Consider the following 15832-nt stretch of genomic DNA (forward strand, 5'->3'; position numbering starts at 1 on the left):
CCAAACATATACTTAATACATTCAAACAATACTTGTATTAAAATCGTGTTTATGAAAGGGACTATACACCCACGCATATAAACAACTTTATATTATACACATAACACATATTTCATAGCAAATACTTACTATTTATGTGTTAGAAGAAAGTGACCACACACTCACACGTATAAACAATATATATATATATATATATATACACACACACACACACACATCACGTATTTTATAACATACTTCATATCTATGTGTAAGATGAAAGTGACTATACACTCACTTGATCAGAAGATGATCGGACAACACTACGACTTGTAGAAGTAGTATTCTTCGGTGAAACCGGGATCACTTCACACACCGGGTTTCTCGCGGGCAGAGCTTTGGCTCGGAAACTCTTCTCTTCTCGGGATCTTCGGGCTTCGACACTTGCTTCGGGTCTCGGGGTTGATACCGGGGCTTCGGGGGTACTTCTTTGCATGTAAATCGAGGTAATATGGGTGAGAGATGAGAGAATGAGCAACCAAACTCGGTTGACCCTTCAAATCTATTTATAGGGCAAAACTGGCCCTTGCCACGTCGTGGGCTTGGTCGTCACTGCATGCGTCATCTCAAGTTGCATCTGGGAGACTCCTGGAGGTGTCTGAAGACTAGCCACATCATGGCACTGCTTGCCACGTCGTGGTATCTGACAGTTTTTGGGTTTTGCGCCCTGAACTTCAGAAATTCATAACTTTCGCATACGAACTCCGTTTTCGACGTTCTTTATATCGACGCGAATGTGAGATTATGCTCTACAACTCTCGTTTAGACTCCATTGGCTAATTTTGACTTTATTTTTAATATATTATAATTATATTACTTATATATTATTTTTAGTAGGCCGGGACAAGAAAACTTCGTTATAAACTCATAACTCCTTCGTCTAACGCCCGTCTTTCCGTCATTGCACTACTATCGATGAGATATTCAATTCTCATTTAGATTGTTTTGGATAAATATCGATCTAACGTAACTTCACTATTTACGTCGCATTGTGTCGTGCCGGTTCTGTCGCGAAACTTCGACAGGTCATAACTTCTTCGTTATAACTCGGATTTCGACGTTCTTTATATATTCGGAAACCTCGTAACATATACTATAACTTAGTTAAGATTAATACTTCTAAATAATATTCCATCAAAAAGTCATTTTTGATGATTATCGTCTCTAAATTGACTAGCCCGGATCTTCGAGCGTTACATAATACACGTTAAAACACCAATAACATAAGTAAACTTTGCTAACAGCTTTCATCAGAAAAGTTGGACTCCATTCACGGACTGTTTTGGACAACTTAAACATTTTAGGTTTTTAAACTGTATTAGGTGCAAATAGTTCAAGTTCTTAGCTTTAAAATGACTACTTGCACATCTCCATATTATTTTTCTACAATTTATGGTGATTTTTACAAAACTGCGTATCATTTCAAACATCAATCCGGACCAGTTTGTGATTATGGACGTTTTCACATAAGTTTGAGATCATTAAAATTCATAATAAAATTTATGAACAAACTAGACTCATTTTCCAAACTATTAGAATTTACGGATTCTGATTTGGACCTTTGATGATTTTTCTATAAATTTTCTAAGAACAGTAAAAGAAAATGTTAACAACAGAAAAATACTATCAATTTCATTTCACCTTGTAACATGTTGAGGAAGGTGTATATCTTTATGTGAATATATGTTTTTGCAAATAGATGACATTTTGCCTTAGTTTATATTCATACATCAGAAAACAAATGAATTTTCTTTTTACCAACAAAAGTATGGTAATTAATTAGTAGTTATATTGCATGTTGCTTCACTTTAGCAAAAGTGTATATACATATCGGTAAACAAAAGGGCTTTTACCTTCACAAATACAGTTGTTAACCATAATAATCAAAGTTATAACTATTACATTTAAACGTTTTGATAAACAATAATCAAACATGTTTCCATTAACTCAACAAACAGAAAAAGGTTTTACACTCACGCACACTACCCGTAAACTTATTAACTTAAATGGTGAGATATTCATCTCAGTACTCCTAGAGTACGATTTAAAATTCCTGGTAGTTATAACCAGAGTATCTTGTAGGGAGAACGTCATAGTTGTGTATAGATCTATATTGGGTTTCACACCCCACACCTTACTGCTAACTACAGTAGGACCTGCAGGTCTATGGGTGACAAATGTCAACAGTTTTCGACGCCTGAGAAACGTCGTGGCAGGTTCATTCTGTCATAGTATGGTTATAGCGGCTCACATAGGGAGTTAACAACACATAAAGTTTATGGGAAATTTCATAAATCAAAAGGGGTTTTATATCGATTTAAAATTACTTTTTATATCAATAATTACAGACATTATTGTATACTTTAAGCCCTGGTATTTAAGACTACACACCATTCATTACGGGATTTTTCTCAAATCAGAAAGGGTTTTACGCCAATTTAAAACCACTCTAATATCTTTAAGCATGACAAATACTTGTTCATTTTCGGTCCCGGCATTTAGGACCACATAACTTTTATAAGGAAAATATTGGATTTTTCTTGGTAACACACCACACATTACAAAGAACGGTTTCCAAACTCTTTATCTAAAAAGCTTATGAACTCACCAACTTAATTGTTGACACTCTTTCAAAATTACTTGTATTCTCAGGAAATCAACGAAACCAAGTAACCACAAGCTTTTGAGGATTGAACACCGAAAGACATGAGAAAATGTTTTTTTTTTTTTTTTTTTTTCTTTTTTGTTTTAGTGTCAAAACTATCAATCCATACGACTACAAAGAAAAACAAACTTTTTAGATTCAACTTATTGCACTCCTATTCAAGCATATTGCTCAAAGGTATTTTTTATAATATGAAATTGAAAGTTAGAAAATGAGATTTTTCCTTTAAATAAGTGGACCAATGATTAATCATGTTTTCATAAGTAGGGTTGTAAGTGAATTGAACGAACACGAACAAAACTGAACGAGGGTCTGTTCATGTTCGTTCATTTAAGTTAGCTGAACAAACAAACGAACACGAACAAATAAACGAACAAGTTTTATTATTCATATTTGTTCGTTTAACAAATTACATTGTTTGTGTTCGTTTGTTTATGTTCGTGAACATGGTAACCAAACATAAATGAACAAAGATAATTGAAAATATATGAACATATAATATAGTAATGTAATAAAATATGATTATCGATATATAAACATAGAATAAACTTATATGAACGAACATAAACAACCATAATATAAGTTTAACTAAATGAACGAGAATTTTTGTTAATGTTTGTTCATTTATTAAATAAACAAACATAAACGAACTTCCCGCCAAAAGGATCATAAATAATTCGTTGTACGTTCAGTTCGTTTACAACCTACTCATAGGGCCTATTTCACAATCATTTCTTGTGAAATTTATGATTAGTTTGAATAAACTTAATTTTTTTTATCTAAATTTCAACAAATAATTAATTTCTATTAATTAAAACCACATATTTACTCGTACGTCTTGTTCCTGAGTTCCATTTAAGGAGAGAAATGGGAGAATATGGAGGGAAAGTGAGAGGTGTCGAAGGAAAATCGTGTTCCTGAGTTTCATTAATGGAAGGAAAGTGAAGGGAGGAGGAGAATTTTAAAGGCATATTTTCATTCAAAATTTCCTCCCAAATTGGGCGGATTTGGAAAGAAAGTGAGAGGAAAGAAAATTTTAAGTTTTATTTTCTTTTTCCTGTTAACTCGGGAACACAAAAACTAAAAAATGTTCTTTCCTTTCCTTTCATTTCTTTTGAACTCGGGAACACAGAATAATGAATATTTTCCATTCACATCCCTTTCTTTCTGTCAAAATTTCCTTCTCTTTCCTTTAATGAATTTTCATAAAAACTCGGGAACAAGGCATAAGTGCCACATACTTAACACTTTGGAGAAATTTAATTCCCAAATCACAACCAAATATATTATAATTTCCACATAACCATATTTAAATTAAAGAAAATACTTCAGCGTTGCAACTTGCACCCACGTTGGAGGTAAGGTGCTTTGTCCGTCAAAGATTCTACCAAAGAATTTGGCACCTACAAAATTTTAGGAATATCAATATATCACGATCCATTTCTTGATGTTGCTAAAAAAAAAAAAAAAACCAATCATTCAAACTTTTTAAGGTTAAAAAAGATTATGATTCTTTAACCATTAGTATAAATTTTTGATTCGTTGAGAAGCTATGTCAAATACACTGAATAGAGAACTAATATAAATAGTTTTATTTAGGGATTTTTAAAACATCCTCTTACCGACAAAATATGAAATGTGAAACCCATATATTACACGGGTTGATTTAAAAAAAATTAAATATTAAAGTGTAAATATAATTTTTTTTTAATGTATAACTTTAAAATAAAGAAGATACATATTTATTGCAATTTAATATTATATGATATTTAATACTTTACATATATAAGTATATAATTTTAATTTTAAAAAATTGAAATAAACCAAAAATTAACAAGTGAATAATATTTATTTCAAAAATACCACAAAATGATAATTATCAAAATTAATGAGAGGTTGATATGTGGCAAATAAAGAGGATTTATTTATTTATTATTCAGAAATAAGAATCCATAATTGTTTTTCAAGAAGATGATGACATAATTGTTTTTCAAGAAATAAGAATCCATAATTGTTTTTCAAGAAGATGATGACATTCCAAGAAGATGATGACTTTCCCTCCCCCTCTTTCTCACTTATCCACGAATTTGACACGTTCATCGTCTTTTCCTTTTCTCCACGTGTGTGACATCTTTCTCTGCAATAAACTTTAAAATAAATGTCGACAACATGCACGCTATCCCGACCTAACGCCTTCAATTCGCCATTGTTTTCTGTACCCACTTCCAAAAACTTCCGCTCTCATTCCAATCTCGATTCTGTACTCCCCTCGTTCAAGAATCCCCCCGATTTCACAGATTTCGATCACTCAAATCTCTAGGTTTGCATTCTCCCCTTTTCATCGCTAATTTTTCTTCACTGTTTTCGTTTGATCTATGATTGTTTTGCTTTCTATTATGAAGGAAACTGAAAGCAGATCCTTTAGGAAAAAACCAGTCACCCTTCGTAAATATTGAATAATGTCTAGGGTTTGATGTATGTGTTTCGTTATTTTCGCAATTTGGTTATTTGATCCCTTTACCCGTTGACATCACTCGGCGAAATTAACGCAATTGATCTCATTGTTCCCTAAATTAGAATCAATTCTGGATTTTTTTTTTTAATATTCAAACTTCTGTAATTTTAAACTAGAAATTGAAGTACGTGATCTTTGTTTCCTTTTATTTGAAATGATTCCATTGTAATGCTTGTTCTCAACAGTTGAATCTACTTACCGTTTCCTTGTAATATATTCACCACCAAAATTTCTTGTCGATTTATAAATCATGAAGTAATCCAGTTGACTTTAAAAGTCATATTTGGGCTTTTAAGGAATTGGGGAGATGATTTTTTCTATGTTTGATTCCACACATTGTGTTTAGAATATGCAAAAGTTTTTGTGACGAAATTTACTCGATTTGTGTAGTATCTGATATTAATTGGAAGTTGGAACTCTACCATCTGGACAAAGCGCAATTGGGTGTTTTACTTTTAGAAACAATATTGGTTCAATCTTGTTATTGTAGAAGACTCAAAAAACCACATTTTGAATTCATACTTGTTGCTTAATTATGCTATTGAAATGCATGTATAATCATGTATCATGTATGACCATGTTTTCTTTCACTTTTTTTAATCTTTTGTGACATTTGCTCAATATGCTAACCAGGTTACTAAATTCCATAGTTTGCGATCAAAGAAAATGTCTTCCCCTAGCAAGAGGAGAGAAATGGATGTCATGAAGTTGTAAGTCTTGTTTCTCATGATTATATAAGAGGGCATTCATGTCTTTTTACAGTAGCAAGTCTCTATCCAATATTGTTTCACCTTTCTGGATAGTGGGACACATTGACATCGGTTTTAGTCCTTTTTGCTAATGGCCCTAGACACATACATCTTGTTTTGTGATTTCATGTCCACTATCATGATATTATGTTTGAATTCAGGATGATGAGCGATTACATCGTGGATACACCAAATGATAGGCTTAATGAATTTAGTGTGGAATTTCATGGGCCAAAAGAAAGTGTGCTTCTTACCTTGCTTCCCCTATTTTTTAAAACATTCGAATTGGATTGGATGTTTGAGCTCTAACTTTTCGAGTTGTTAGGTTTTTATGAGGGTGGTGTGTGGAAAGTTCGTGTTGAGCTGCCGGATGCATATCCATACAAGTCTCCTTCAATTGGATTCGTGAACAAAATCTTCCACCCTAATGTCGACGAGCTGTGAGTACATAATACGTGATTAAAAGTTAATTCAAGCATTATTAATGGAAGCAAAAGCAAAAACGACTTCAAAAATGGTGAACAAATCCTTTTATGTGTTAGGTTTTTTATGATCTTGATACTTGACATTCTTGTTATTGTCCGTTTTTAATCGAAATTACAGGTCTGGATCGGTTTGCTTGGATGTCATAAACCAGTCATGGAGTCCAATGTTCGGTATTAAATCCTTCTTTTTGCATTAGTCAATAGGAAAGTAGGAACCAGTGAACCACCCATACATGTTGAAGTTTTTCTGATTCGTTCTTAATTTGCACAGATCTTTTAAACATTTTCGAAGTCTTTCTTCCTCAGCTCTTGTTATACCCAAATCCATCGGATCCACTCAATGGAGATGCTGCTTCATTGATGATGAAGGACAAGAAGCAGTACGAAGAAAAAGTTAAAGGTCGTATTCCTTGATTATAACATAAAATTCCAACACTAATAGATATTTTATCGTCGATCTTTGTGATTAACATTGGTTCTATTTAACAGAGTACTGTGAGCGTTACGCAAAGAACAATGGCAAATCCGTAGCTGAAGAAGATGACAGCGGTGAGGATGAAATCAGTGACGGACAGTACACTTCCAGCGATGATGAAATTCCAGGTCGTGCAGATTTATAAGCGATTGGTGTTAATCTGTTAGGGTTTGTAGTTGTGTTTTAACGATTGTATAACTATAATCCTATTTCAACTCCCGATTGTAAAACTTGTACAATTTACCAAAACCTGCAAATGTTTACAGTATTACGAATTCAAATGTAGTTATACTTCCTTCTTTGTTCTTGCAATTGGTTTGTTTTTTGTGCTAAAAGCAAACAGATAGCCTGCATAGACCAAGCCAAGATTAGTATATTGATCACAAATGTCAAAAAGCCGGCCACTGTATTCCATTTTGACCATTTCCAGCCGGCTAATCTTGTAACTTGTAAGTTGTTCATCTTCACTCCACTTCAACTTCAAACCTTCTTTACATCTATCTTGCTGAATTCATTCCGCTACATTTTCAATCCAAAAATGGATCAAATTAGATCCAATTTATTTGTTCCGTTTTTGTTATTTTTACTTTTTTCATCAGTAAGAACAGAAGATCAAAGTGTAATTCAGGCACTGGTCACATTCATGGATAAACTCGCGCCAATTCAAACCACCACAAATTGGGGATGGAACATTTCGTCGGACCCATGCACAAGTAAATGGGTCGGGGTTACTTGCGATGGAAGCAACATAACTGTAAAAAAAATCGTCCTCGAGAATCTTAATCTATCGGGAACACTCGATCCCGGTTCACTTTGTAAGGTGAGTAATCTTCTTGTACTTAGTCTCAACTTCAACAACCTCACCGGAATATTGTCGCCGGAGATTTCAAACTGTAATCGTCTCACCCATTTCTACCTCACCGGAAACCGTTTTTCCGGCAATCTCCCCGATTCCATTACAAACTTACAGAATGTGAAACGGATTGTGATATCCAACAACGATTTCTCCGGTGACTTACCGGATTTTTCAAGAACCACAAGTTTGTTAACGTTCTTAGCACAGAACAACCAGTTGACCGGTCAACTTCCGGGCTTCAATTATAATCAATTACAAGATTTCAACGTTGCAAATAACAATTTCACCGGTCCGGTTCCCGATGACACGGGTCGATTCGATGGCAACAGCTTCGCGGGTAACCCGGGGTTATGCGGGAAAGTGTTGCCCCGATCGTGTCCGGTGAAAAAGAAAGAAAAAGAGTCAAAATTACGGGATTTTTTTATTTACTCCGGGTATGCAGTCCTTGGGTTTTTAGTTGTTGTTCTAGTCGCAATCATGTTACTCAAGAGAAAGAAGAGGGGGCAAAATGAAAAGACGGATTTGTCCCCGAAGAACAGTTCACGAAGCGGGCGATCAAGTGAATCGAGAAATAGCAAGAGGTCGGAATTCTCGTTGACATCGGTTGAAAATGGCGGGGTTTCTACTTCGATGGTGGTTCTATCGAGTCCGGTCGGGAACGGGCTGAGATTTGAAGATCTGCTTCGTGCACCGGCTGAATTGATTTCAAGGGGTAATAATGGAAGTTTGTATAAAGTGAAACCAGAGGGTGGGGTTTCTCTTGTTGTTAAAAGGATAAAGAATTGGAAGATTTCGAAAGATGAATTCAAGAAAAGAATGCAGAAAATTGATGAAATAAAACATTCAAACGTGTTACCAGTTGTTGCTTATTACTCTTCAAAACACGAAAAGCTTCTTGTTTATGAGTATCAGCAAAATGGCAGTCTCTTTAGACTTCTCCATGGTGAGTTCTCAAATTTACTTCATTTTTTTCTTTCTACCATTCACCATTATTGCAGGAAGAATAATCTTTTTACAGAAAATAATTTTTTAACAAAATTTTAAATAACTTTTTAATTTGTTGTTTTAGGATCACAAAACGGGCAAATTTTTGATTGGGGTAGCCGGTTAAGTCTCGCGTCTAGTGTAGCCGCGGCATTGGCATTCATGCATCGGGAGCTTGAAGCCGACTTGATCGCGCACGGAAACGTAAAGTCATCGAACATTTTGCTAAAAGACGACATGGAGCCGAGTGTGAGCGAGTATGGGCTAATGCCAGCAAATCATCAGGACCCAGGTCCCAGTGATCAGGACCCGGGCCCAAGCAAGACCCAAAAACGCACAACCACCGGAAATTTCATGGGTGATGTGTACGGGTTTGGTGTGGTTCTGCTTGAGTTGCTGACTGGGAAGCCGGTTCAGGATGATGGGTTGGGTTTGGTAACGTGGGTGAGGGCTGTGGTTCAAGAAGAATGGACAGGGGAGGTTTTTGACAAGGCGTTGATAGTTGAAGGGGCTAATGAAGAAAGGATGATTAGGTTGTTGCATGTGGCGTTAAATTGTATTAATGGTTCACGAGAGGCGAGACCGATGATGGGTGAGGTGGCGACGATGATATTGGCTTTGAAGGAAGAAGAAGAGCGGTCTATGACCTCTTCTGACCCGTGATGATTGTTAATTAGATAAAATTTACGAGCATATTTAATTGTTGTATAAAACTGAAAAACATTGAATTATTTAATTTCACGAGTTAAAAAATCTCATTGGGGATTACCCAACAATAACCACCATATAAACCAAATTGATTTATCTCGTAGATGTTTATTGGATGTGTATTATGAGAGTGATTATCTGATTATTTAAGAGTTTAGTAATGTGTTGTATAATGTAAGTCAAGAACAAGCAAGTACAAAAGAAAGTTTATCAAATTGATTTCTTGATACTTTATAAAACGGAGTGCATGTCAAAATGTATATTTTAGACATGTATATTTATTAGGAAAGCGTTATTAAATGATTTATTTAAACAAAAGTTGTGTTTTAGAAATCATTAAAGGTTTATGAATGATATTTGTATACATATGCATTATATGGTTACCTACATGAAGGTAGGTAGGTTGTACCCACCACAATGGAATGAGTTATTCTATTACCTAATAATTTGTGTAGTCCCCACTCCCCACTGTTGAAGTAAGATTAGTCACATTACTAGTCATATTTCGTGACATGATAATTCATATTATGATGCAAATGTTGTGTATGGAATGGGGAACAAAAAAACATGATGATAGGTCGAAGGAGGAAGAGAAGACGCTAAATCTTTCCAACGTGGGTGTTTTCTCTATTGCTGATCTATATAAGTTAATTATATAAGAACGAACTGAGGGTGCCTAGTTACTGGTGGAGTTTATGTCTCCGGAGGCATCAGAATTTTAAAAGCATTTCGGGATACTATCGTTGTTTCTTGAGTTGAAGTTACATTCAAAACGTTTTGTGATGAACAAAAGATTGGTTTGGATAGAGATTGAAGGGGTTCTACTATGTGAGTTGACTCTAAACTCTTAAAAAAGTAGCATCTACATGGCAAATTGTCTTGATCTTATTGGCGAAAGGTGATTGTTATTATTGAAGATGTGAGTTACATTGTTCAGGGAAAGGAAATAGTCAATCAGCCAAAGATTGAGGGTTCAAGTTGTTAAAATTATAGGTTTAATGACACTTGGAAATCTGAGCATCGTGATATTCACTTTCTAATCGAAGTATTTAGATGGTACTCCCAAATTCTCAATTGGATAAGACTCAAATTAAATCAGAGAAAAAGAAAGAGAATGAGAGGATATGATTTCGTGAGTACCAGAAAAGAGACCAAAAACTGAATTTAGATCTTTGTCTGAAAACTGTCATGTGACAGTTTAAAACTGTCACAAAACCACCAGAATGGTCATAAAACGCAGCTCGATCCCAGCCAGGAGCTGCCGCCCCTTGGACTCTGATCACATGAGCGTTGCCCCCGGACCCCCGTTCGTTTAGGGGCTTCGCCCCTAAATGACAGTGTATTTTGATACTTGATCAAACTTAAACAAGTTTGTACTCCACACCTTTCTTATTTGTTTAATATTTATCAAGATCACTTTTGATCAACAAAATAATCTCATTACAGTTAAATAACATTGATGATAACAAATCACCAACACAAGTCTTACTGAAGACAAAAGTTGTAGATTTATGAGTAAGATAGTGGATGTATGTTAGCATCTTTTAGACATGTAAAAAAAACAAATGGCATATGGTTATTTTCGGAAGATGACTTGGAGAATGATAGGAGAGTCATGATAAAGGGGAAGATTACAGGTTGGAAGAACGTTTTCCAAACTCGTTCAAGAAGATAGTGCATGATCAAGGCAAATTCATGTTTGTATGACAAATGTGATGATTGCACCTCACCCTAACATGCTAACACATTTACATTTGTACTTAAAAGGCAACAGGCCAACAACTTACGCTTTGCAATTTTTTATTTTAGTTCCCGGTTTATTATTTTATTTTCTTCCTTAAGAACAATAAATGGTTTAAGTACAAATGTAAATGTGTTATCCGTTGAAGTGTATCCGTTGAAGTGCATATTGATATACTACATAAATGGAAGAGTCGATTAAAACGGCTAACATTTCTTTAAGGACAGATAACTCTGATTTTGTAATGCTTTTAATTATATGAATTTACTTTCATCATACTTAAAGCTTATAATAGTAATTTCTTTAATTCCCCCACCCCCACCCCACAATTGTTATAAATTTATTTAAGTATAAATAAATAATTATCTATGAGGTATTTGAAATCAAATTAATCATTATAACTTGTATTGTTGTTTCTGAAAATGATGGTGGCGATCGACATGGTTAGGATATTAACAAGGAATATTCCTAAACGTTGCTTCGTATTATTACAGGTTACAACATAATATATGCTAATGGCAATGCCAACACTCCATTGCCAGGTGCCATCGGTTGCAATCAATAAGCAACAGACGCACAAAACGACAATAGAAAGCTATAAAGGATTTGTACATTTATTCATTATATTGAAAACGAACATACTTCAAGTTTAACTACAGAAATCGCCTAAAATACATACAAAGATAAACTACAGATATCAGCAAAGTCTAACAAAGGAGAAGAAACGTAATGGAAATGTGTAGAAGCCTATAGAAGGAGCCATAGCCATGGAGGATTAATCATAAAAACAAATTTTTAATTCAAGAACACCTATGAAGTACAGCCGTTCACGTAATCTTACACCTTTCACTGTCCCTTCCTTGGGTTTATTCTATTCACAAACAGGCCCCATCCACACGTACTAATCGAAAATTGAAAAAAAAAAAAAAAAAAAAAAAAAAAATCTTACCAAAATGATCTAGCGATCCAGATTTAAAAAAGTTCTAATTAAATTCAATCAAACCGGTGATAATTGAACGCTAATCATACGAAATTCGGTCCGATTGCTTCCTTACCGAGATCAGTCGATGGTTTAGAAGTTATTGGAACCGTCGGCCGTGATGCGTACCTTGAGGAGAAGTTGCGGACCATATAATCGTTCTCCATTTCAGAATCTCCGTTATCCAACGCTCCTTCGTCGAAATTAAGCGCATAATCTAGAGGATCGTACTGAAACTTGGGCGATTGTCGACCAAAACTTTTGTTACGATTAAACCGGCGTATGAATGTCTTCCATCTTGGACCTGCAACGATCTCTGACCACTCCCGAATCTTCATCAAGGCGTCGATCCCTCGTGACCATAGACTTCTTTCGGAATTGTACTCCGAAGACGACGAACGTACTTTCTGCCACTGGTAGGGTATGCAGAAACAACAACGGCGACTGGAATATAGAAATTCTGATGGAGAAGGTAAGTCATGGTTTGATCCGGTAGTATCTCTAGGAGAAAATTCAGTCGCCATCGAAACACATGAAGGAGGGTGAGTAAGGTTTTGAGTGTTCTGGAAAGTGAAACCCCTTTTCTTATGTGCGTGAAGAGAAAACGCCCACTGTATTTTATAGACAGGCAAAGGGAACAAATATACAAAACAACAAACATAATATAACAAGATTTTAAGTTGAGCCAAATTCTTTACTCGATTTTCATTTTTCAGTTTCAAAGTTTATGTTAATTTCGAAATGAAAAATCTATTGTCTCCACTATTTAATATTTTATATGTTTTAAAAAAGTATATAAATAATTAATTTGTTAAATTACGTTATTATGATAATAATATGTATTTGTTTAAAAGTTTTCAAAAATTATAAATACTGTGAGCATCTTTCAATCCCATTTTAACAAAAAAATATGTATTATCTAAACTTGCTATAGATAAAAGGTTCAGCGAGTCTAGATTGCTATATTTACTTTAGAAAAGGTATTGTGCTTTTTACCAAGCTTAAGTTTACTTAATAAATTATTACAAAAAATAAACTGAATTCTAGATCATTTCTAATAAGTAATCTATAGACAACTAGAACACTTATTTTTATCTATTTTGAAGTCTACAAATGATTAACATATACAATATGATTAAAATATATCGTTACAATTACTCAACGTCTCGAATAATACTATTTTGGAGATTTTATATTATATGGATATACATGAAATTCCTACGTTCAACCAATTTGACCTATATCATTTTAATTACATCTTTAAATTTAATCAATTTGATCAATTAAAAAATAAAATATAAGTAACTTTTTTTTAGCGATCATGTAAGAATCAACATCAACCATGATTAAGGTAACACCTCAATCAAGGAGGGCCTATCTCCTTTTTTAATCTAACACTATTATTATTCATGAATTGTTTTATTAGGTACGAGTTGTTCCTTCATATTGGTCCCCAAAGCAGTTTTTTTATTTATCGATAATTATAAATTTTGTATTAAATAATACATAGAATTGAAGTATGTACAACTAGCCAGACCATTTAAATCTACACAAAATATTATTATACAAATGACAACTTAAGATTCTTCGAGAGATAAGTTGTCTATTTCATCACTACCTAGACTAGTCTTGTTCATATACTTGAAAATTATATGAAGATAAAGAAGTCATATCTCATGATAGTATATTATTCTCAAATGAATTACCATGATTGTCAACGACCACAAAAGGACAAAAAGACATAGAAGGTTTTAATGAGGAGATATTATCCAACTGTCATCCTTCTTGATCTACAAAAATCTTAATCTTAAATCTAAAATGTGCGAATAAAGAAGTGAATATGGAAGTCAATTTCAATATATTTCTAATTACTAAACCTTTTTACACCAATTTCGATTAGACACTAAATTAACCTTTTATAGCATTTTTGCCTTTAATTTGGCAATGACTTTTACCAAGGGTGACATGGCTTCCTTTTGAAGCCTTGGGTCAATACAATCCACATCAGCATATGAAAATGAAGTCAATTGAATAGCTGAGAGAGGAGACGATCAAACCAATGTTAGAAATTGGGGACTTAAGAATATCAATATATTTAAATATTTTTGGATCGTGATTGCAATCACTTTTTAAAATATGTGATTTCGGCCCTATAGATAGGGGTATCACGAAATCAGATGTAGGATAATCCAAAGAATTTCAATTTAAAAGTCATATCACTTCTAAATCAGATAAACAAAAAAAATATCGTGTTGTTTGTGTTATTGAGAGATAGAACAAATCTTAAAATCCAAATTTGAGAGTATACATGTAACATTCCGGAATCGCAAGAGTAGAGTTGAAGGGCTAAAAGTGTAAGTTTTAGAGGATGACTCGGCGAGTCCATGGATAGACTCGACGAGTCAGGTCGCGGTCATGGTCGCGTGTCTAGTGGCCTACTCGGCGAGTCCTAAGGATGGACTCGGCGAGTAGGTGCTGTATGGAGAAAACCCTAATTTCCGGGGTTGAGCCCTATATAAGGAGCATTATACCCCTCCACAGCCTCCCTTATTCCCCCCTTGAGTTCCAGAAACCCTAAATTCGTGGAGAGATCATTTGTGGAGCAAATTAGAGCTTGGAGAGGTGTTGTTTGAAGAGATCTTGAAGGAGAAGTGGCTTGGATCAAAGGGCTTTGCTTGGATTCGAGTTTGGCTGCTATTGAGGCATCTTTTGGAGGTAATATCTTCGTCCTTAGGCTGTGCATTCCTAGTTTCATCATTTTGGGGTTTGTGGGGAGTATGTCTTGGAATGTTTTGGAGTTTGGAGGATAGATCTGAGGTTGCTACCTCAGATCTGGAATATTGAAGGCCTAGAGTGCATTAAAGTTCCTATGTTTGAGTGCTTAGTGAAGCCACCATGTCCCAAACCTTGGTTTTAAGGTGAATATGGCTTAGATCTCGTTAGATTCACGTAAAGTTTGCCACTTTACGTGATGGATGGATTGTAGGAGGTTGGATCTATGTTTTGGATTAATTGCATGGCATGAGATGCTTCTGTATGGATTCAGAACGGTGGTACTCGACGAGTCACATGGGTGGACTCGACGAGTTGCTTGAAGATGGCCTGGGACTCGACGAGTTGGAAGAACAACTCGGCGAGTAGGTTGAAGATGGCCTTGGACTCGACGAGTCCATTTGGACTCGGCGAGTCTTGTCGATAAAGTCCCAATATTTCTGGTTGAGTCGATGAATCGGTGAGTCAAGGGATGACTCAGTGAGTTGGGTGCGAGTGGACTCAGAGTTGTTGGACTCGACGAGTCTTGGGGTGACTCGGCGAGTTGGGTCGCTGCTTGAAGGAAGATCTGAGCATATGGACTCGGCGGGTCATCGGGTTGACTCGGCGAGTAGGGTCAGTCAGGGGTTGACTTTGACTTGTCCATGGTTGACCAGTTGTCTTCCAGGGGTATTTTGGTAATTAAGGGTATTTATTGAGTTGTATGTTTTGAAGTTCGTGTCAGATTTCGGAGCAGCGGGATCTTATCTTTTCAGCCGACAGTTTCGAGGTGAGTTATCCTCACTATATCAACAGGGTCTAAGGCACCAAGGCCGGCCCTTTATTGTATTGAGATTCGGTTATGGTTATTATGTTATTGTTTGA

At 35.1% G+C, this 15832-nt stretch overlaps 3 protein-coding genes across 5 annotated transcripts; 2 read left to right on the forward strand and 1 right to left on the reverse strand.

Annotated features, from left to right (window-relative positions):
* Nucleotides 1-4767: 4767 nt before the first annotated feature.
* Nucleotides 4768-7227, forward strand: LOC145027677 (ubiquitin-conjugating enzyme E2 5-like). Of its 2 annotated transcripts, none has more exons than XM_078976927.1 (7): nucleotides 4768-5024; nucleotides 5870-5929; nucleotides 6130-6209; nucleotides 6294-6408; nucleotides 6572-6624; nucleotides 6725-6853; nucleotides 6943-7227. In XM_078976927.1, the coding sequence occupies exons 2-7, from the start codon at nucleotides 5886-5888 to the stop codon at nucleotides 7071-7073; spliced, it is 552 nt and encodes a 183-aa protein (XP_078833053.1). In that variant the 5' UTR covers nucleotides 4768-5024; nucleotides 5870-5885; the 3' UTR covers nucleotides 7074-7227. The 2 variants fall into 2 exon arrangements, with proteins under 2 accessions (XP_078833053.1, XP_078833052.1); XM_078976926.1 differs by having other exon boundaries at nucleotides 4771-5024; nucleotides 5853-5929.
* Nucleotides 7228-7266: 39 nt separating this feature from the next.
* On the forward strand, nucleotides 7267-9572 carry LOC145027650 (putative inactive receptor kinase At2g26730). 2 transcript variants are annotated; one of them, XM_078976925.1, is made up of 3 exons: nucleotides 7267-7377; nucleotides 7528-8727; nucleotides 8854-9572. In XM_078976925.1, the coding sequence occupies exons 2-3, from the start codon at nucleotides 7572-7574 to the stop codon at nucleotides 9429-9431; spliced, it is 1734 nt and encodes a 577-aa protein (XP_078833051.1). In that variant the 5' UTR covers nucleotides 7267-7377; nucleotides 7528-7571; the 3' UTR covers nucleotides 9432-9572. The 2 variants fall into 2 exon arrangements, with proteins under 2 accessions (XP_078833051.1, XP_078833050.1); XM_078976924.1 differs by having other exon boundaries at nucleotides 7365-8727.
* Nucleotides 9573-12092: 2520 nt separating this feature from the next.
* Nucleotides 12093-12720, reverse strand: LOC145003307 (uncharacterized). The gene is made up of 2 exons (XM_078962441.1): nucleotides 12273-12720; nucleotides 12093-12118 (listed from the first exon to the last, which is right to left on the reverse strand). The coding sequence occupies exons 1-2, from the start codon at nucleotides 12718-12720 to the stop codon at nucleotides 12093-12095; spliced, it is 474 nt and encodes a 157-aa protein (XP_078818567.1).
* Between the last annotated feature and the right edge of the window lie 3112 nt (nucleotides 12721-15832).

Source organism: Lactuca saligna, chromosome 1 (assembly GCF_052625555.1).
Source record: "Lactuca saligna cultivar CGN05327 chromosome 1, ASM5262555v1, whole genome shotgun sequence".
NCBI classification, from domain to species: domain Eukaryota; kingdom Viridiplantae; phylum Streptophyta; class Magnoliopsida; order Asterales; family Asteraceae; genus Lactuca; species Lactuca saligna.

What these genes read in the sequence shown, in the direction of transcription:
- LOC145027677 (XM_078976927.1), top strand. Translation starts at nt 5,886, where the DNA reads ATGTCTTCCCCTAGCAAGAGGAGAGAAATGGATGTCATGAAGTT. An exon ending in CACCCTAATGTCGACGAGCT is followed by an intron (nt 6,409 to 6,571) that starts GTGAGTACATAA and finishes TCGAAATTACAG; the next exon opens with GTCTGGATCGGTTTGCTTGG. An exon ending in GTCATGGAGTCCAATGTTCG is followed by an intron (nt 6,625 to 6,724) that starts GTATTAAATCCT and finishes TAATTTGCACAG; the next exon opens with ATCTTTTAAACATTTTCGAA.
- LOC145027650 (XM_078976924.1), top strand. Translation starts at nt 7,467, where the DNA reads ATGGATCAAATTAGATCCAATTTATTTGTTCCGTTTTTGTTATTTTTA. An exon ending in TCTCTTTAGACTTCTCCATG is followed by an intron (nt 8,728 to 8,853) that starts GTGAGTTCTCAA and finishes TTGTTGTTTTAG; the next exon opens with GATCACAAAACGGGCAAATT.
- LOC145003307 (XM_078962441.1), bottom strand. Translation starts at nt 12,720, where the DNA reads ATGGCGACTGAATTTTCTCCTAGAGATACTACCGGATCAAACCATGAC. An exon ending in TAAACCATCGACTGATCTCG is followed by an intron (nt 12,119 to 12,272) that starts GTAAGGAAGCAA and finishes ATTTTCGATTAG; the next exon opens with TACGTGTGGATGGGGCCTGT.